This window comes from Epinephelus fuscoguttatus, linkage group LG2 (assembly GCF_011397635.1).
Source record: "Epinephelus fuscoguttatus linkage group LG2, E.fuscoguttatus.final_Chr_v1".
Classification (NCBI taxonomy): domain Eukaryota; kingdom Metazoa; phylum Chordata; class Actinopteri; order Perciformes; family Serranidae; genus Epinephelus; species Epinephelus fuscoguttatus.
The window spans coordinates 31,057,530-31,080,636 of record NC_064753.1 but is presented as its reverse complement, the minus strand read 5'-3'; the positions used below and the strand labels follow the sequence as shown (position 1 = coordinate 31,080,636).

The 23,107-nt window shown below is 37.6% G+C and overlaps 2 protein-coding genes across 3 annotated transcripts in view; both read right to left on the bottom strand.

The window, feature by feature from the left end:
• The window catches only part of mybpc3 (myosin binding protein C3), a 47,582-nt gene extending 41,873 nt beyond the window's left edge, over nt 1-5,709 (bottom strand). Inside the window, exon 1 of the mRNA XM_049596010.1 lies at nt 5,649-5,709. Within this exon, the coding sequence (XP_049451967.1) occupies nt 5,649-5,673 (25 nt within the window). The 5' untranslated portion in view covers nt 5,674-5,709. The remainder of the gene's footprint in view (nt 1-5,648) is intronic.
• Nucleotides 5,710-10,172: 4,463 nt separating this feature from the next.
• On the bottom strand, nt 10,173-21,685 carry spi1b (Spi-1 proto-oncogene b). 2 transcript variants are annotated; one of them, XM_049595940.1, is made up of 5 exons: nt 21,324-21,685; nt 20,702-20,795; nt 18,948-19,144; nt 14,412-14,562; nt 10,173-11,660 (listed from the first exon to the last, which is right to left on the bottom strand). In XM_049595940.1, the coding sequence occupies exons 1-5, from the start codon at nt 21,363-21,365 to the stop codon at nt 11,350-11,352; spliced, it is 795 nt and encodes a 264-aa protein (XP_049451897.1). In that variant the 5' UTR covers nt 21,366-21,685; the 3' UTR covers nt 10,173-11,349. The 2 variants fall into 2 exon arrangements, with proteins under 2 accessions (XP_049451897.1, XP_049451906.1); XM_049595949.1 differs by having other exon boundaries at nt 20,702-20,792.
• Nucleotides 21,686-23,107: the final 1,422 nt, after the last annotated feature.

The following is a 23,107-nucleotide window of genomic DNA, read 5'->3' as shown; positions in this document are numbered from 1 at the left end:
TCATTCACTTTCATTATTAGTGTTCAGTCAAAAACATGAGCTTGTTTTTGTTTTTTCAAACTCTGATGAAAATGAACCCAGCAGCCAAAGAGAGACACATCTGGAACATCTCTAACACACTGAACATCAGCACACAATTACAAAGCTATCTCAGTGGTGGTAATAAGGCCTGGGTAGTGATCTGAAATGAAAATAACTAAATCAATACATGGTTTCTATGGTCAGTCTATTAATAGTAAGTTTCACACTCACTGTGTGAAATACCAGCTGCTGCCTTTTCTGCTGTGCAGAGAGGTCTCTTTATCATTTAAAAAGTTATAAACACACATAGTAATGTCAATCTGCAACACTTGTCATGTTAAAAAAACAACCTAAAAATAGTGATTGTAACTGACAGCCCTGAGTAGTCATGTGTTCAGCAGTAACACCAGGTGTTTGGAATCATGACAGGCCTCACTCAGATGCATATTGTTTCCAGGTTTGAGTCCACAACACTCCCATCATACAGAACAAACAAACTTCACGTGTTGTAGGATGACCTTACGAGTTTATATATAGGAAGCATATGTACTGGACTAATAATTGAGGCTGGCAGGCTTCAGCTGCAACAGGGGTGCAGGTATCATACTCGAGGGATTAGCAGGACTCTATTTTTGAGGCCCTGGAGACACAGAAAGAATGATGTGCCCTCAGTCTGTCTGCAGCCAGCGATCTCTACTGTTATGGCATCTTCTGTCATGTTAGTCACTCAGTGTTGCTTTACCTTTCACCCCTTTATCAAATTTAAAATTAATCAACTGGCTTAGTTTCAGATAATATAAAATTAAATAGTAAATTATAGGTCATGCCCATTAAATATCTCTGGTAGACAGAACAGATGTCTATGTGGAGTCTGTTGATTAGTGTCTATTTGTTAATCTAAATACAAGAGACTGTTTAGATGACAGTCTGTACAGAGCTGGCAATAGAGTGCTGCAGGAATAAGTCCTAAAACCAAGAAATGATTCAGCATTCTAGCACTCCGGTTTCCCTCGTCTCAGAGTCAATGGGTTTTTGGTTCGATGCCTGAATTAAGGTCTGTGGTTAACACAAGCTTAAGAGACTTTCATGTTTTGTTTTAGGACATAAACTTCCTAAGTTAATACCACGCTCGTGAACTTTGAAGGTTTTATGTGTCTTAAACAAGACAGTTGCTAACAAGTGGCTAAATGAGACTACAGAACGTCATTGTGCCGAACACAGCTTTACAGCCTGTGGTGGTGACGTTAAAGTCATGTATGTAGCTCGTTTATAGCCTATTGCTAGCTTTTCATTTATGGTGATTACATTTAAGCTAAAAAAATAAAACATAAAAGTGATGTTCATCTGTACATATTGCTGAACGAAATGTGTAAGTATCATACATTTTTTGATGGCACAGAGCTTATTTTTGACAATAATCCAAATACCAATGTGAAAATCCTATTGGCTTTTTGACGAGGGAACTTTGGGCGATGTTAAGGTCTACATCAGCCCACAAAAAACATCATCCCTGTAGCACTTGTAATCAAGTATTACCTTTATTAAGAACTTTCAGTGTTGATAACTAAGTTTAACACTCTTATTATAGATTAAGGGGTAATTTGCTGACACTAATAAATCTGAACTTATTAAACTTACATAGTTTAACAACAACAGTTTAATATTTGTTTATTTCAGTTGCTATCAAATTGTATTATTTATTCATGTTTTGTTTTTTGAGTGTAGGTTTTATCTGACCATAATAGTTTATTAGTGCAACACATTAGCCAAGTGCTTGTTTTAAAGGTCACTGCAGTGTTGTTGCAGCATTAATGGTGCTATGAGTCACTATTTTCATGAGTGGGACTCCATTTTGTTTATAGGGTGCATGCATAAAATCAGCTTTAATAAAATGTGTCTTGAACCTGAAATAACTGATTGGATGCAGAGGAAAGTAGTTGTGAACATTTGCATGTACCTTTAAAGTTGATATGGAGAGCTTGTTAGCAAACAGTTGCTTATTTAAACCCCCTGAGATACAGGGAGAAACATTATCATTCATTTGGAGTCGTGTTTCTTGCCACCTGATGAATCTAAGGTCCAACACTGACTCTCTTTTAGCTCTGTCTTTGGTCTCCTGGGGGAAATATCTGGCTTTGAAGCTGCTAAATGCAACACTCTGTTCGCTAAATAGTCGCTAACTGTGTCCGTCTGCTGTTCAGTGATGAGGAGGTAATGTGCAGTGGGTTTTTAGAGCTTTTTGCTGCCTGTTGCTGCTGACAAAAATGCTGTGAGAGCAGTAATAGTAAACCAAAATGGTAGAGTTGTGGGTCAGCCAGATAATCAATGAGCTTGAACTCATTCAAGTGATAATTCCCTATAGGTTCAAACCCCTTGCTTATTGTCATTGGATATAATGCTGTTTAAAAAAATGATTACTTTAATATACATATTTGGTTTACCTTTAAAGAAGATAAATCAAACCATGTTTATTGCACTAAACACGAAAAAGCATCCTGTTGACCACAGAGTCTTAATAATAATTAATGATAGCGTTACAGGCGCAAGGCGATCATAACTGTTATTGTCCTGGTCAAATCCATGGCACTAAAAGTCTTAGCACACACAAGCTGACCATTTGGGCTGCAATGTGTCCTCTGATATGTGATATGTTGGGCCTCTCACGCCACAAACAACAATCCATTCCCAACTAAGAGAGGAAAAAGAAACTGTGGAAGCTCATTTGTCAAGTTGGAATCCTGACAGGCATTTTTGGATCAGTGGTGCATTTTGTGAATGCAGTGATGCTGGAAATGTGACAGTGTCAGTTTCACGTCAGACAGTGTTATCACCTGGACCATGTGACGTATAATAGAGTTCCTGACATGGCCAAAATGGAAAACCCTTCGAACTAATGGATGGATAACTGCACGTAGTATGATTGATTTTGTCTACTGGCTACGTGAACATTTGCACCAAGTTATTTGTGCCACATTGTGACGCCACGGAATATGAATTATACGTGCTGGAAACACAGGTAGATCCTTTACTTGACCTAATGCTTTGTTATGACATTAATTACTATCTGCAGGACATTTTTATCCACCATACAGTTTTATTTTTGTCTCAATACACTTTATAGTTGCTACTTTCCATTATCATAACATCATGCCTCTCTGTAAAAAAAAGAACATGGCCAAAAGGAGCGTAGAGCACCTATCACACCAGTGGAAAACTCTTTGAAGTAATGGATGGATAACTGCAGGTTGTATGATGCGATTTTGTCTACTGGCTATGTGAACTTTTGCACCAAGTTACTTGTGCCATGTTATGACGCCACTGGCTACGTGAACATTTGCAATAAATTACTTGTAATACGTTATGACATCACTTGCTACGTTAACATTTGCACCAAGTTACTTGTACTACATTATGACGCCATTGGCTACGTGAACATTTGCACTAAGTTACTTGTATTACGTTATGATGCTATTGGCTATGTGAACATTTGCACTAAGTTACTTGTATTACGTTATGACGCCATTGGCTACATTAACATTTGCACCAGGTTTTTTGTACTACGTTATGACGCCACTGGCTACATGAACATTTGCATTACGTTACTTGTACTACGTTATGACACCACTGGCTACATTAACATTTGCACTAAGTTACTTGTACTATGTTATGACGCCATTGGCTACGTTAACATTTACACTAAGTTACTTGTACTACGTTATGACGCCATTGGCTACGTTAACATTTGCACTAAGTTACTTGTACCATGTTATGATACCATTGGCTACATAAACATTTGCACCAGGTTTTTTGTACTACGTTATGACGCCATTAGCTACGTGAAGATTTGCACTAAGTTACTTGTACTACGTTATGACGCCATTGGCTACGTTAACATTTGCACTAAGTTACTTGTACCATGTTATGATACCATTGGCTACGTAAACATTTGCACCAGGTTTTTTGTACTACGTTATGACGCCATTAGCTACGTGAACATTTGCACTAAGTTACTTGTACTATGTTATGACGCCATTGGCTACGTGAACATTTGCACTAAGTTACTTGTACCACATCATGACGCCATTGGCTACATTAACATTTGCACGAAGTTACTTGAACTATGTTATGACGCCATTGGCTACGTTAACATTTGCACTAAGTTACTTGTACCATGTTATGATACCATTGGCTACGTAAACATTTGCACCAGGTTTTTTGTACTACGTTATGACGCCATTAGCTACGTGAACATTTGCACTAAGTTACTTGTACTATGTTATGACGCCATTGGCTACGTGAACATTTGCACTAAGTTACTTGTACCACATCATGACGCCATTGGCTACATTAACATTTGCACGAAGTTACTTGAACTATGTTATGACGCCACTGGCTACGTGAACATTTGCATGAAGTTACTTGTGCCACATTATGATACCGCTGGCTATGTTAACATTTGCACTAAATTACTTGTGCCATGTTATGACACCACTGGCTATGAAAACATTTGCACTAAGTTACTTGTACTACGTTATGACGCCATTGGCTACGTGAACATTTGCACTAGGTTACTTGTGCCACGTTATGATGCCACTGGCTTTCGTGAACATTTACACCAAGTTACTTGTGCCATATTATCACATCACAGAATATATTTGAATTATATGTGCTGGAAACATAGGTTGTTACTCTACTTGATCTAACTATCTGCAGAACATTTTCCTATGAACTAGTTTTATTTTTGTCGCAATGCACTTTATAGTTACTACTTTACATGATCATAGCATCATGCCTCATTCAGTATAAAAAAGTAAAAGAAAAAAACAAGAACAACAAAAAAAACAACACAACTATGCATGTGTGCACACAGACACACACACACACACACACACACACACACACACACACACACATAGGCTTTAAAAACATACATAATTCTTATGGCTAGCAAAACAGCAGCAGCTGATCCTGTGTGGAATCAGTAAAGTTTATTTCATTTCATTTTCTATTCTTACCCCTCATCCTAACCCCTTAAATGTTATTGTTATGATATTGTCTGGAAATAATTAACCTGTAAATCTAATTTATATACCGGTTTTATACCATTGTGGCCTATATTTGACATTTACTGGTAAATGGCAAAAAATAGCTTTTAATTGTGACAAAATGACAAAACAGTTTCTTAAGGAACAATGTGGTTATACAGCTATATGTAAAATGTAATAATCACTTTATTTAGCCAAACGGTACATTACTGTTAATCATGAAAACAGTGTGCAGCTTGAGTTTGTGGTTTATTGCTTAAGAGGGGTGTGGCACAGCACAGTAGAATATTTTCTCACACATATTGTGATATCACATTGTTAGTTTCGTAGAAGACGTTTGGGTTGAACAAGAATATTGCACAAAGGAAGTAACATGTACCATTAGATACTCAGTTGCTGCATGCTGATAAGATCAGGTCAGAACAGGTCACATGTACTGTAGACTCTTTTAGACATTTTAACTGACACCAGCATTATACTGAGCTACAACAGTTTTTAGATGTACTGTAAGTTGTTTCATTTTCATGTGTTAAGGAAATGTTATGACAGAACTTTCAAAAGCAGCTGAATGAGCACACTCACCTGCTTTTTTGACTGGCTCCGGCATCCTGAATGATCTCCTCTCCTCCACAGTGTGACTCACTGTTCCTAAACAGTCTGCTGTGTATATGTCGACCCCTCTGCCTTTAATAGTGCTGCCCCCAACCCCTTTCATGAACCATCCCACCTCTCCTGACTTCTTTTTTCCTTGGCTCGACGCAATGTCCAAAAACACAACAACCACCCACTCGGCTCGTGCTCCCCATCCCAGCAGCAACCCGGCCCCCAGACCACCCCCGCTCACGTCTGACCTCGGACTATATTTCAACCATCCTTTCCTCCAACACCTCAGCTGAATGATAGGCCTGGAGAGGGAGGGGAAGGGATGTAAGGCTGTGGTTAAATTTAGAACCTTGAATCCAAAAAAAAAAAAGTCTCTTTGCTCTCCCCACATCTGTTCTACTACCTAACCACCCTGGAAATCTATGAATGAATAATACGGGAGGATGGCTCAGAAGAGGAGATGCATAGGTTTGTTTTATCTGTTGGTAGATATTAGTGTGTTTTCCCCTGAAGGAATCTACGAAATTGCAGAGTACAGGTTCATTTAGATGTTCTCTTCAGAGATTCTATATGTTCATTTTTGTCTTTGTTTAGCACCTTTTAAACCCTTACCACACATGCACTGTATCCTTTTCTCAACACAAAGTCAGATACAAGTCCGACTCATCATTTTATCAATGTAACAAACACTTTTCAGCTTTCAGAAACACGATACACAGGAACGATACAGGCACTCATACAATTTCACAAATAATTACAGCTGCTGTGCAGCAATGGTCGGGGCCGGGCAATTTTAGGCAAAATTAGGCAATTCTGAGCAACAAGCAGAGTGTAGGAAGATGAAAAAAGGTGGCATTCTAATCATAAGACACTATGCTCTATCTCACTGAGCTAATTAGCAAGAGACAACTCTGCAGTATATATGTTTAAAACTTCTTCTAGCTCATTATAGGAATGCTACAGCTGCAATGATTAGTCAATAAATCACAGAGCATGATGCCTGAACATAGGACTTTCACATTAAAATGTCCATTCTGCCTTAGCTGAGACTTGAACTCACAACTTCTGAGACTGAGGTCCATCTTCTATCTCGCTGAGCTAATTGACAAGTGACAGGTCATGTGTGGCTTCACAGATTGACTAAGCCAAGCATCAGGGTGCCAGACAGTAGCCATCCATGCCATGGAAAAGCAAATTTCAGAGTGAAAGTTCCAAAGCTGTAGCACATATGGTTGATTAGTTATGAAGTTTTGAAATTTAGAGGCTTGCTGTAGCGCCCCCTTCAGGACTATTGTCTTGTGTTTCCAGTTGAGGACATCTGGCATGGGACTGGACCTTTATGAAAAGTTTGGGTAGATTTCTCATATGGAAATGTTGCACAAGCTGAGGCTTGAACTCACAATCTTCAACACCAAGAACCATCCTCTATCTCACTGAGCTAACTGGCAAACTGAAATGTCACCTGTAACTTCACAAACTGACTAAGTCAGTCACCTGTGTGTAAGACAGCAGGTGTTAGTGTGTAAAGGCAGATTTCAAACGGCTGTCAAAAATTCTGTTATTTTTGCATTGACTCCAATTGTTCGCATGAGAGCGAAATTCAAAATGCTGTAAAAAATTCTGTTTTTGAGATAAAATTCTGATATTTTCCGAACATCATCTACCATGACTCCAAATTTTTTTTCATTTTTTTTTTTTTTTAATGAACATTGAAAATGTGATGGACTTCATAATTTGCAATAGGTTTAAATGTACAAAAGTTTCTTCAGTATTGGGGCTACAGTTTGGTGAAAGTTGCAAATCTGTAGCACATATGGTTGATTTGTTGTGAGTTTTGTTGTGAGTTGACAAAAACTGTCTGACTATACACATTAACACAGGAGAAAACTGTAAGGAAAAAAAAACTACATTGTGATATATTTATATGTAAATGGTTTTACAAGCTGGTGGATATGAGCATAAATCTACTGTTTTACATACTGCTGGATAATATATCATTCAACTATGCACTGTATTTTCTACTGTGACTATGTTTTGTATGTAAAACATTAATCTAAAAAGTACTGTTAAATAAATATATGATACTATACTGTGCTATGCTATGCTATGCTATGCTACGCTATGTTGTGCCATACTATACTATACTATACCATACTATACTATACTACGCTACACTATACCATGCTATACTACACTGTGCTATGCTATGCTGTGCTATGCTGTGCCATACTATACTATATTATACCATACTATACTATGCTATGCTATACTATGCTATACTATACTATACTATACGATACTATGCTACACTATAGTATACTATGCTATGCTATGCTATGCTACGCTCCCCCATGCTACGCTCCCCCATGCTACACTATACTGCGCTACACTACACTACTCTATACTACACTATACTATGCTATTCTATGCTATGCTACACTCCCTCTATGTTACACTATACTATACTACACTACTCTATACTATACAGTGCTATGTTATGCTATGCTACGCTATATTACTCTATATTATACTATGCAATGCTATGCTACGCTACATAATGCTATGCTACACTATGCTTCACTACACCAAACTATACTATACTGTACTACACTATACTATTACTACTGCGATTCCATGCTATGCTATGCTATGCTGTGCTGTGCCATACTATACTATACTATATTATACCATACTATACTATACTATACTATACTATACTATACTATATGATACTATGCTACACTATACTATACTATGCTATTCTATGCTATACTACGCTCCCTCTATGCTACACTATACTATACTACACTACTCTATACTATACAGTGCTATGTTATGCTATGCTATGCTACGCTATGCTATATTACTCTATATTATACTATGCAATGCTATGCTGCGCTACATAATGCTATGCTACGCTATGCTTCACTACACCAAACTATACTATACTATACTACACTATACTATTACTACTGCGATTCCATGCTATGCTATGCTACAGTACACTATATTACATAATGCTATGCTATGCTATGATATGCTAAATCAAACTATACTATACTAAACTATATTACATTACACTACACTACGGCATACTACACTGTTTCTACAAGGCTAGACCGGATGACGGCTGGACTGGTAGTCAGATTGTGAGAAGTGGGTTTTGTCAACCACAATGACCATGTGCAGTTTTCAGAATTGGAACTAAGCATTGTTTGCTTGTTGAAGGAAGCATCTTCAACTTAACTTAAGTAAAAAATAAGACTATTAAATTACCTGGCTGTGGTGAAACTATATTGTTTTGCTATTATATTGTTGTTGTATTGTTCTGTTCTGTTCCTTTAATCTTCCCACCTGAGTATTAATTACACGTTGACCATTGAGGGGAGCTGTTGGCCCTTGGGACACCAGCTGCTGTAGTATTTTTATATTTACACACTGCACATGACATTTCAGCAAATGATTTCTCCTTTGTATTACAGTGACTTTGTACTGTGATATGTATTATTATTTAATTGTCTTTGAGGATTTTAGTGTTGTTTTATTCTGTCTTATTGAACTGGATTTAATCCACAAAAGAGGTTTTGAAATGTGGTAAATAAACATCGTGAAGTTCCTATTTTTCTGTTTGAAGTGAGGTGTGATGGTCAGGAAGCTGATTCGCATTTTATAAGCATGTCTGAAAATTCAGTTAACTAAAGACAGCTTTGTTCAGGAAAATGATGAATGAGACACTTGTCATTAAAAGGAAACCGACTATGACAAATACAGAGAAACACAGATGTAAGCATGGATGGATTACTGAACAGGCCTATTAGTCACAGACCCAGGGGCCTAAAGTTTTGGGGACCATCCTGGAAATCATTGTCAAAATGTCACTCATATTAGTGACAAGGAAAAGACTGCAATTACTGCAAACAGACACAAAAAGTGCATAAAGAGATGCAAAGGAACCACAAAGAGACACAAAACAACCAGAAAAGATACACTATTAACTCAAAGGGACGTAAAACCACAAAAAGGTGCTACGTGACTAAAGGAAGACGCATAACTACAACAGCAAAGAAGCAAAACCCACCACAAAGTCTGTGTTGTTTTGCTCCTGTGTAGGAGAAGTGGTAGGCCCTTTTGAATATCTGTGGCCGGGGGCCCATTGTCTCATGGACGTAAGTAATTATTGCACAATAAGGCCATTCAGGAAACTACAGTATTCAATTCAGAGAAAACCAACTGGATGCTTGCAGACTGTTAACCTGAAAACTCCAGATGTGTCACTTTGTCTCTGTGAGCAGAGAGCTGACGCCTGCAGTGTGTCAGGATACACAGGCATAGATACAAGAGCTGAGTGACAGGCCACTTCACCCTCACAGTCCCTCAGAGTCACCACTGATCTTTACAGCCTCATCTGTAAAACTATATAACTTTATACAATATTTACTTCTTCTTCTTTGTGTTTTACCTCTGATGTGAGATGTCGTCACTGACAAACAATTCTCATACACATATGTTTATGAACAATTTATTTTTTACAGCAATTCATTATAACATACAGAGTTTCATGTATTTATACAAAACATTTCTTAACATGTAAATAATCAAAATGGTTAATGACATTGTGTATCCTTGCTATTTTAAATATTACACTGCAATTATATGTACAACTTAAAGAGAACTTAATCATGTCCAACACAAGGAGAGTCAAATGTTAGAGAGAAGGTACAGGCCTTCTTTCAAATGTTTCAATGTTCAATGTTATAAAACAAAATGTGACCCTCATATTAAAAAGAATGCTTAAAAAGACATTTTAAGATAGAATTTACACTGATACGTACGGAAGCCCATTTCCACCACTTAGTATCCCTTAGTATGTGTTTGAGATATTAAGTCATTATTTTAAGATATTCAATTTAAATTTTGAGATAAGAAAATTATTATTTTGAGATACTTAGTCATTATTATGAGAGCATTTCTCATTATTTTGTGACACTAAGCTTTTATTTAAAGAAACTTTTCTCATTATTTTGAGAAAGTTTCTCATTACATTTGAAAAATTGTCATTATTTTGAAATGCTATATCATTATAATGAGAAATGTTCTCATTATTTTTAGTTATGAAGTTATTTTAAAACAGTTTCTCATTATTTTGATAATAATTCTTATTTCTTGACATTCTGATACGACACTACGTCATTATTTCGAGAAAGTTTCACATTATTTTGAGATACTAAGTCATTATTATGAAAATAATATCTTTTTTAGATACTTAGTAATTATTTTAAGTGTTTTTCAATATTTTTGAGATATTAAGTGTTTTATTTTTATTTTTTTAGAGTTTCTATTTATTTATTTTTATTTTTATTTTTTTGGATTAATGTTTTTTTTTTTTATCGCAATGGCAGAAATGGGCTTCCACAGCTATGTGTGTGCACCCACATTTAAAAATACATACTGGGCACCACATTGACCCAGGGTCTAAGATGCATACATTGTAATTACTACATCCTCCTCTGCCTTCCCCCTTTTGCCTTTTGGCTGTAATATCACTTACTGAACCCACTGTACGGCAGTAATTATGCTATTCACAAGATGCAATTCACCTTATTGGCACATTTGATTAAGCACCTAAAACAATAACTACACTTTTCATGAGTAAATCCTGACATTTCAGTATCCCTCCTGCCTACAGATATTTTCTCTCCAGATGAGTCTTCCCCAGCACCTCGTCGCTGAACTGGTACGTCAGCTTCTTCTTTATCTTTTTCACCTCTCCAGTTTTGCCGTAGTTGCGCAAAGCACGAGCCATCTTCTGATAGGTCATTTTTTTGCGGTTTCCCTTCTGGATTCCCCAGCGGTGTGCGAGAGCCTCCTTGTGTTTGGAAGAAAACTGGAATGTCCCTTTGTCTCTGTCCACCCACCAGATACTGTCCTTCATATCACCGTTCCTTAAAAGGTCCAACAGGAACTGGTACAAACGGATCTTCTTTTTATTCCCTGTTGGAAACATCAAAGAGTTGCAACATTAATCATGAAACCCACTGCAATTCTATATATTAATGTACAGATTTAGCTTATAACCTGTTTATTATAAAAAAAAATATAAGAAAAATGAAATCAAGCTTGTAATTCTAGCTGTGGCACTGTGACACTTTAAATGAGGTGGTTCAGTTGCTTTTGCAGGGTTCAACCAGTCTATACCAACCATATCAGTTATTTATATTTATATACATATATATATATACATACATATATATATATATATATATATATATATATATATATATATATATATATATGTGTGAGATCTCAGACAGGCAAATTAGTGACAAAAAAAGGAACTTTTTTTGTTGCACAGAGGCACAAAATATGTTTTCGGTTCTAGGTTTTGTTTTATATTTAATATGAAGCAACAAAAAAACAAAAAAAAACCCAAACTAAAATTCTGCAAAACCCTGGCTGATGTAATCCTCTGTGAGTCATTGATTTTGTGTTTTCCACATTGTCATGGTGCTTCGTGATAAACCTACGAAGAGGGTACTCAGTAAGAAACCTTGTGGTTGCCATTACTTAAGTTGCAATATATGGTCATGTAAGGAACATACATGTTGCGGTCCTGGTTAACCTTGCCTGAATCCTGAGCCAGACTGATAGTCTTTACACTTGAAGAGCCACTTATCTATTTGTCTCAAGTCATCCCTGCACCCACATATTCCAAATGTACAGGGACTCTGTAAGGCCATGTTTAGATTAAAACTGGCATTAACAAAAAATTGCAAAGGGCTGCCTTGATGTGGGACAGGTTAAATAAGTACCAGTGAGGTACATGACATACAGTCAGTGCCGCTGAATGCTCACAGAGGTGCTTGAATAAAAAGGAACCTCGCACAAATATGAACAGAGTAAATTATGCACATATTTGGCTACCAGCGCTGCAGACATTCTGTACCAGACACTACTGAGACAAAGCAGGTCCTGTCAGGTCCTAAACCAGCCAAAAGAGGAACTAGAGAGCAAGTGTGTAATCGCAGTGGGATGCACCCCCGGCATGTGACAAATGGAAGTTTGTTACCCACCAATATTAGTAATGACGAGTCATCAAGTGGCTCTTAAAGCCCAAACCAACATCAAACACAATGGATGCTCACTGAACTTCTCCTGCTTTATGTCGGTGTTCATGTCAACCAAAAATATAAAACATGACAGCTGTGCGCGTGGCCATGCACAGCTGATTACTCACGGGTCTAAGTAAAACACTGTTTGAAGTGCAGCGTCACTGATGCACACGTTAGATTGAAACCAGTGTTTTACTGCTGTTGTTGATGAACACATCTGGACAGGTGTTTGTTAGCGTAACAGTATGGAGGATGATCCCAGTTTTCACTCAGTCAGTCGCCTTTTGAAAACTGAGTCTGTAGTTTGCAGTGTGTATCATTGTGTTGGTGGTAAAAACCAAGTGGCAACCTCCAAGGCTGGAAAAGTAGGCTGAAAATGAAGTGCCAAGAAGTGCAGTTCCTCTAATAGCCACTTGAGGCTAGCTCCAGAAGCGAGTCAGTCCCCATAGACCCCCATGTTAAAATGCCCAACTTTACAGCAGAAATTAACACGTGCAGCCTGGTACAAAAACAATTTTGGTCAATAGCTAATTTTAACATTCATGAGGAAGGTGAATTTTTATGTAACTCACCATTTAAATTTCATTAAGGTTCAAATTTATACATAATCAAAGGCAGGCCACTTTGAGTGACAGCCTGCCTGCCTGCCAATAGTCTCCTCGGCCTCTCAGTCAGATCCACCCCTCACTACACCACAGCACCAGCCTCTTGCCCAAATATGGTCACTTCTAACTCCAAATAACCAAGATGGCAATAGCCAAAGTGCCGAACTCGAAAATGGGAGTCCACAAGTCAATGTGTGACGTCACAGTAGCTATGTCCATGATTTTTACAGTGTGTCCTATGTCTTCTGTTTTTACTGAACATCCAACGCGCAGCTGCTGGTTATAGAATTAATACTGAAAATGTTTAGCTGTTTTCACAAAACACACTCATAGACAGTATATAACAAATGGTTATCCATTTGAATACAAATAGGAGCTAATACAGCCTCATTTCTTAGATCAGAAACATTGACTGTTAGCCATTATTGCTTCATTTTAACGTGCTGATGGCTGTACATATTCATGTAGTAGGGCTTGGTTAAAGAAGACAGAGTAGACCAGATTACTGAACAAAAGCTCTAACAGGGAGCCTCATTACCACTGGAGGGAGCCTGCCATTCTCCAAGTACACCTGCTGGATTATTTCCACAATCCAGCATAAGAATCCAGCCTTGGAGACCAAGAACATTTATAACAGACAAACAGCCACTCTGTCTTTTTGTGAGCCCACTTCCGTTAAAGATGCATGACCAGCAGTGTAAAAGCAGTTGTGCAACTAGTAGCTCATCCCAAAAGTGCATCTTAAAATGTCAGCAGAACACAAAGCTGACATGACTCAATGCCAAACCTCCACCATCCCTCAGCGAGGAAGAAAACACTGGCCCGCTGCTTTAGATTCTTGACTGAAGACTCTAAAGCGAGTCCAGTGACTTAACACTTCTAGATATACCATGACCTGGATGTCTGAGAATCCTCACATTGCCAGCACAGTTGTTTCTCTTAAAGTATCCGTGTTAACGGCTCAGCAGAGAGCTGAAGTGCTCCCCCGCTGCACATATGGAACGGCCTATAAAAATCTATATTCTTACCCAGCTCTCCTGGTGTGACATAAGGGACTCGATCTCTCAGACACTCCTCATCAGACACCTCGAGCGGGGGACTTCGTCCTTCATGATCCTCGTCATCAGAGCTGCGCTGGGACACGTGTGGTGGATACACAGCTCGAGGGAAGAACGCTACCTATGAGACAGGAGTCAAAGTTCATTAAATAAAAACGTCCACAAGTGTTTAACTCATGAAGCATTTATGTGGTGTTGAAATAATCATAAAAATTAGTCTCTGACTGGGTAAATTCATGTCAACACTCCTTCAAGTTGGAATAACAACTCAGGAAAGTTGGCCAAAATTTTTGTCCACAACTGGCCAACTTTCATATAAGCAGAGACATTGCAGACAAAGATAAATGTTTGGTTAATGGTACAAAAACTTTTATTGATTCACTTATTGCACATAGTTTTTTGTCTTTTTAGGTAGATGTTATTTGCTGTTCACACAGAGTGACTCAGATTAATTATAGAAGTTTTTATTAGCATTAACCCTGCTAACAAGTCAGGTAGAGCAATATTTCAGTGGTTTTAGGGAATGTACGACCTATTTATGTGTCGTTTAAATGCTCTGAGCAATAAAATACAACTAACTGTCTTTGCAGCATCAGTGTTGGTTCCACATTATGACTTAAAAACTCATGAACACACTGGAGTCATAATAACGACCTCCCAACCTGGGCATCGGGACCATCTGAAGAGCATGTGAATGCAGTATTAGCTTGTTGAGCATATTAAAATTCCCTTCATGTTTCTTCAAAGTTTAGATAAAAAAAATATAGTTTTCCATACTGTTTGAAAATGTTACATATATTGTCTGTATTGGTTTGCAAAGACAATATGGCGCAAATGTCCCACATTTGAGTGTGTGTGTGTGTGTGTGTGTGTGTGTGTGTGTGTGTGTGTGGGAGGGGGGGTTGTTACACAATTATGCCAACAGCAGAAAAAATTAGTATCATTTCATGTAATTCAGCACAATGTGTACTGGTAAAATACTGGAACTGGGAAAATAAAGCTTGGCTGTGAAACATGCAGCTGTCATGATGGATGCTCAGTTAAATCTGGAAATGAACAAATAAATAATGTTTCAATTATTAGTGGAGTTTTAAGCTACTTGTAAGTATTACTATTTTAATGGAGCTTTATATAATACCTGTCTGTTGTCTGCACACGGCTCTCAACATGGAGGTGTCTGAACTAGCGGCTAGCAGCTAATGGTGCTAACAGCACGAGCAGTGCTTACAATGACAACAGTGCTGACAGAGCTAATGTAATTAATCTTGAGGGAACCAAAGGGTGGGTGCTACACCTTAGCAACACTGCTGTCTCAATATCAGCTGTAACAGCTGACCACAGTGCAGAGAGTCAGCAATTAGCTAGCCACATGCACACGTGGCTGCCATGACAAAGAAGAGAGAAACTGGAATTACCACACACGGAGGGAGCGTGACTTTGCTCTCTGCTTAGTACACCATTACTTCACTGTGTGTTTACCTATCAAGTAGTTGTTTTCTGCCATATGTGACTGCAGTATATGGAGATTTGTTAAGATACTTTATACTGCTACTCCACTTCATTTCAGAGGGAAATATTGTACTTTTTACTCCATTACATCTTTTTAAGTCAAACTCACTATTTTGCAGATTAAAATTTTACATACAAAACATATGATCACTTTATAAAACATGATGCAGACACTAGGGCTGCCCCCCAGTGGTCGAACAATAGTTAGTCGGGCAGAAAGATCATTAGTCAGCGAGATTTCATTGGTCGCTTAGTCGCAGAAAAAAAAAAAAGTGGAACTCTATTAGGAGCTGCGCCTTGTCAAAATAAATCCAAACCTTTATGACTAGACCATGTGGGAATTTTATTTGAAAGGACAGACACAGGAAGAGGCCACGTTCAGCAGTCAGACAGGAGTCATGTTAATTTCCAGGGCTGGTACCTGCTGTTATTCCACAGGCTAGTTAATAACATGTCGGGCAGGAAATCCAAAGTGTGGGATCATTTTGAGAAGGTGAAGGACGGTGATATGTAAACTCATCTTCATTGGTCGACTACAAACATGACGTATCATCTGAAACATGGAAGTAGCTACATGCCCATTAGCCACTTAGCACAATCATTACTGCTTTGCTGACAGCGTCATTAACAGGCGGCTCGCTCAGTGTGTGACGTGCACTTGTAGATAAAATATAGGCCTATATTAATGAAGGTTCATTAGTACGGTTTTGTATTTCTCTGTAATGTAGCACAGTGTTAACAATGTTACTGATACTATTCTTTTTCACACCTTCAACTCAAACCATTGTGTTGGCCCGCCCAAAATATATCATTTAATAACTGAATTAACATCGCAAACAAGCAGGTGACTAGTTGACTAATGGCCCTAAATGATGACTATTGGTCGACTAGGAAAATTCTTGATTGGAAGCAGCCTTAACTATGACTAATAGGAACCATTCTGCATTATGAGCACTTTAACTTTATCACTTTTAATATATTTCATTGCTAATGCTTCTGTATTTTTACTTAAGTAAAGTTTTGAAAGCAGAACTTGTAATAGAGTATTTTTGTGGTGTGGTTTTGATACTTTTTGAGGAAATCCACTGAATACTACTTCCACTGGTGATGGTATTTATGTGTCAACCTCAACCTTAAACTTTGAAATCAAATAGTTTTTCATGCATTTTTGTTTTAATTCTCCAACAGCCATGTCTGACACTTGAAGTATTTTGGCATGTTTTAGGGCATGTTGTTATTTTCAGAAGCATGACTATGCTGCTACTTCTTTATTATACTGTAATCAAAAGCAGACACTTTCTGACATGTTTGGAGTGAAACTTTCCCACTGTAAGTGTGGGTAAACCTGACAGAGGCAACGTTTCTCTGCATGAGCTGCGATGTGGGGAGCTGCTATAGCTGTATGCCTGGGTGGGCAACAGTTGTCAACATATTCACCCTTTACACAAAACAGTCAGTGGTGGAAACCTATATGTGAATTCCATGTGTGAACTGTGGTTTTCACAATATATTCTCATACACCGTTTCAACTAAAGTGTTAACACCAGGTTGTGTGTTTCCACACACAAACACATTTTCCTCTGGTTGTAAAAATGGCTGTCCTTTTTTTTCAAAAGGGAAATTTCACCCGCAAAAAAAAAACTATCATGTGACTTACAAGCACACAGGCTTTGTGCCCTCTTTATGAAAGGCATGTGTTATAGGATATAAATATGTGTCCCATGCTTCAAGATACATTAAAACATTCAACTATGAACTCATTATAAATTGATGATTAGTCACAACACAATCCTAATCAATTTGAGGTTCACCTGTGGTAGATCCACTTAAGGAAATTACATGAAATTAAATGCAATTTTGGCTCAAAATATGATCTCTAAGTGAAAAATATGTCATTAACTATCATCTATTCCTGAAAACAACTATGATTATTAAAGTATGAACACAAAGGTTCTCAAGTAATGCCAGATAATTATGCATTATGCCATATGTTTGACATTTTACCACTTCACTTCACTGTATCTGCTTGTTCCAGTACTTTACTGAAGCTACATCTCACTGAGTGAAATATTTAAATCCACGACACCTTTGGCCCCACTGTGACCTCAGTTGGAGCTGCAGATGCATTCAGCCGGACATATTCAGTATGTTTAAAAAGCCTCTAATCCTGACTAGAATTTTAAATGATTGGCAACAGATTCACTCTTTTAAAATCAGTATGCTCATTTCAAATCTATGACAAGCACTTTAAAAAATGCCTGTGAGATGAGATGTGCTATATAAATGCATTTGCTCTCTGCCTTTTTCATCTCTACTGGTCAACATAAGCTCATAGTAATGTTACAAGCAAGTGAAGAGGTTTCCGATCTGAAAATGTTGACTTGGTGAGAGATACTGCAGTCCAAAACCAGAGATCTCTGTTCTGGTTCACTGGCTCACAACTGCACGGGTGGAGCATGCAGTTGCGATACTGACTGAGCTTTGATGAGCCCTCAGACTCTATTCAAAGAAAAATGCTCTTTTTAAAATTAAATTAAAAAACAAAACAAAACAGTTTTTCTTGTAACTTAAAGATTCACTTCCTGATTTTGGTCACAGGACCCTAAAAGGCCTCAAATTCTCCGAATGTCCTCTCTGATTTAAAACCCCACTGTGAATTATGTTGAGTTTGAAGAAAATCTCCAGTGAGCTGGAGGGATATTTGGAGATTTAGAGGTGTGTATGAAGGTTTTAAAGCATCTGTGTGCCATTTCCCATTAAGCAACAGTCTGTTCCTTGGAATTGTACTCAATCAGTACAACACTATGCTCAGGAAAACCTGACTTGAGTCATCATAACTGTTATAACTTTAACAATGACTAATTGCAGTCATTACACTGAAGCACCTGACTAATAATACATAACTCACCAGTAACTCTGTGTTTGTTGTGAGCAGGTACATGCACCCGTGTGTGTTTGTTCCTTTAATGTGTGTTTCTGCTAAATGACAGGACTTACTGGTTGCTGTAACACATGTGGATGCGCCCCAAGATTTGGATCGAGCAGGTTTTCTGCGTCGTATCGTATGGGGTCGTGTCGTATGAGGCCGGGCGGGTGGAGAGCCTGCACACTCTGCAGCTCTGTGAAGTTGGTCTCTTGGAGGTTTTCAAATTCTACAGGGTGTACATGAGGGTGAGGGTGGTAGTCCCAGTGATCTGAACAGATAGAGGGAGGTGAGAAACAGCATAATGGCCACAGCTTTTTGTTGTCTAGGTTAGGGTTGCTATATGAGGACTGCTTTCCTGTCTTGACAAAGAGCTGTATTCAAACAAATGAAAGAGACAGATACTGAACACACAGCTTCATACAAAAGTTATGAAAATGCCTTTTAAATAATTTGATACAGCAAAAGCACGTTTAAACAATTGGAGGTGACTAAGGAAGAAAAGCCAGACTGTGTGTCAATGAAAATCAGTCTTACTAAGTCAAAAGCAACTGGACTTGACGACGAGCTGCTTACTCATAGTGCTTGAGTTTGCATAAACCGAGTGAAAAGAGGAGAATAATAGAGAATTCAGCATGAAGCTCTTTCCTGTTTGTTAACAGTGTTGCCACAGACATTTACTGTGAATTTGTACTCTTCTTTTTCATGCTGTTCCCCCAGAATTAAATAAGGCAAGTTCAAGTTTTACATATCTCAAGTATAAGCAAGGAAAAAGAGGAGAGCCAAATAAAAAATATATTATATATTGTATTTCACATGCAAACCCCTTCAAAGTTCAAAGTTCAAAGCTGGTCAAATGAACAATTGCAAGAGCAGTCACTGCCTTTGAAAAACCTGGGTCATAATAAAACCACACATGTAGAAACAAATAGAATCTAGATATGAGGATGTAAAGTAGTACAAGTTAGACTAAAGGATAAAGTATAACATTAATAAAATATGAATTAAAGTAATATAAATGTTGCAGTGTAGCAGGAATGTATTGCAGCAAAATGTATATGCATAACAAGACTAACTAAAACTACCTCAAAATAAAGTGTATACTCTTAAATATAATAAATCAAACTAGTCATTAAAGCCATACCATACATTCACTGTAACACTGTAACATCACTCTCCTATATGTAGCATCTCAGTTTATCATTTAAAATTTATTAGACATAGATAGACACATTTAGATTTTAGACACAAGATATTTTTATCCCAAAGACAACTGACGCTTTCTCAGTGGGGGCGTTTTCTCTGCTAAAAGGTCAGGAAAAGTATTTTCCCCCCCTTCTGATATTGTTTTGGTGCAATATTCAAAACAGTTGATTACAAGAGAAAGTAAAGCACCTCTCTTGTATCAAGAAAACCCCAAGGGGCGAAAGTTTGTTCTATGTCTGTAAATTGTAGCGGCCGAAAGAAATGGCATCTGTTTCCTGTGTTCCATACAAGCTAATGTGGTGCGCTCCAGCTGCACACACACTGCAGGCTTTTTATGTGCGATGCACCAGAAAAGACCACATCAGGTCATGGTGATTAATTTGAAGATTAAGACTTAAATGAAGCTTATCTTAATGAAAATAAAATACATTTAATAACAATTTGAAAGCACTGTTTTGAAAGCACCATGTCGTGTAATGTTTGCCCACACACTGATCATGAATTTGCAATTTAAAATGTTTTTTAATTCAAACTTATCTCTTTGTAATCTAATAGAATAAGTGGCGGGTTCAATTGAAACACTGATCACATGAGACAAAATGCATGTTGAAGTAAAACTCACCTGCCTGGATATCTGTATCTAAGACATATGGATTATAATATTCTGCTATTTGATGTCTGTAGATCTCAGGATCGTACATTTCTTCTGAGTGCTGCTGGAGCAAATAAAAGACATTTTCAGCCACAAAAAAACTCTCAAGAGTAAAAAACATTTTACTGGATGGTGTATATGATGCAGACAACACACATTATATCATTGCCTATTTAATTACCTACAGAAAATACTGATAATCTCCATTTGTCTTTAATAAAATGCTCACATTGTGTCTAAATATGTTTAGATTTGTAAATCAGATGAGGCATTAGTCACATTTGTGTTATAATAATGACTTTTTTTTTCTTGCCACTGCTGTTCTGAAACTCTGAAGAAGTTTTGAGTTTCATTTTCATGTCGCTTGTAGTATAAAAGACTCTTACAGTTTGTGTGCTGTCTTCAAAGTGAAGCAGACTTACATTAAGTCTTGTTATTTGAAATAACACACACTGTCATTCCTCTTGATTAACAAATGCGTTTCTGTTTAAAGCTGCATTTAAAAAAAACAACTCGAGGAACTCTTTTAAAGCCCCAGATGCTTGAAAGTCTACAGAGAATATAGAAAACGATAAAAATAAAAGATACTTACGGGTGGGATGAGGTAGCTCTCCATTCTGTATGGATGCAACATGGAGACCTCTCCTCCAACGGACCGACTCACAGACGCTTTGCAGGCAAAACCCAACCTTTCAAAACTTTTGCGGCACCATTGCACAATGTTTCAAAATTTCCTCTCAACGAAAACCCAAAAATCTCTCTCTCTCTCTCTCTCTTATTGTATAGCATACACTTTTGACCTAAGCTACTCTCTCAGGCCTTCAGCTGTGTCACATAAAAAGAAATAAACAAGGCCCGCTGTTTGACTGTAGAATGAAAAAGGAACTTTTTGACTTCTGTAAAAAACTTTCTGTGGGTGGGAGCAATAGAGTGTGTCTGCTATAAGGTTCCTGGCCATTGATGATTTGTCAGGGGAGACCATGAAACCTCACATTTATCAGGGTCTGTACTGTCCCCTCCCTTAGCAGTCATCATCATCATCAAGGGTTTTCCTCACTGACAGCTTCTCCGCTGCAAAAAACAATGTGATTAACACAAGAGTATACAATGAGCTTAATATTTAATTATTTAAATGTGGTTGACTTAATTCATTTCCTTTGCCTTTTAGTTGTTGTTCATTTAAACTGTGGCACGCTGTGGTCTGCAGGAGATTCATAGTGTGTTAAAATGTGACTGCTGCCATATAGCAGGGTTTATAAACAACATTTTATACCTTTAATCGCAAACTATAATGCAGTCATATGCACATAAGAGGACATTTTCAAGTGTTTATAACTGTTGTTGTTGCTTATGCTGATGTATAAAGCAGATAATAATATATGAAACAATATAAATATGTCTTCATTGAGGGAAGTTATACTTGTTGACACACAATGTCTGTTAATAAACACTTGTCCATATCTGGCTTGTAAATGCTGAACTGAAGGGTTTCAAGTAATGTGTTACCAACTGCAACACTATTATTATAATAACTATGTTCACATATTGTATTTTTTGCGAATAATCTGAAGAATCAGAATTAAAATAAGATATATTAAACATGTATGTTTACGCAAACAAAGACTTTGACTCCAGCAGCTTACACACAGTGCAAATTTAAAAAAAAAAAAAAAAAAAAAAGATAAAGCATTAAGAGGTACAGTAAAGACAGCATTTACTGTGACAATAGATATTATTTTTTTTTGTTGTGAGCACACTGTGTGTGAAGTGTAAACAGCCATGTGTTCGGGGAGTGACTGCTGACCTGAAACTGACGGACTGAGAGTTTACACTGTAGCAAAATGACTACAACATGCTTTTTGGTGATGTGAGCAGGAGTTTGATGAGAAATAATGTCAACACACAAGCACACACTCTCACACAGACACACACAGACACACACACACACACACACACACACACACACACACACACACACACACACACACACACAGCTGGAAGATAAGATGAAGGTATAGTATCTTTGTTGTAACCACACTGGAGGCAAATGGAGATTATTATTATCACAAAGAGGAGATACCCTCCTGTGGGGGCACTGAGTCCCTCTGCAACTAGGAAACTGCATAAGTCTGTATGCCTGGGTGGGCAACACTTGTCAACATATTCACCCTTTACACAAAACAGTCAGTGGTGGAAACCTATATGTGAATTCCATGTGTGAGCTTTGGTTTACACAATATATTCTCATACACTGTTTCAACTAAAGTGTTAACACCAGGTTGTGTGTTTCCACACACAAACACATTTTCCTCTGGTTGTAAAAAAATAAATTACGGTTAATTATTTGGTTGACCGTATGTTCATGACGCACTGGGA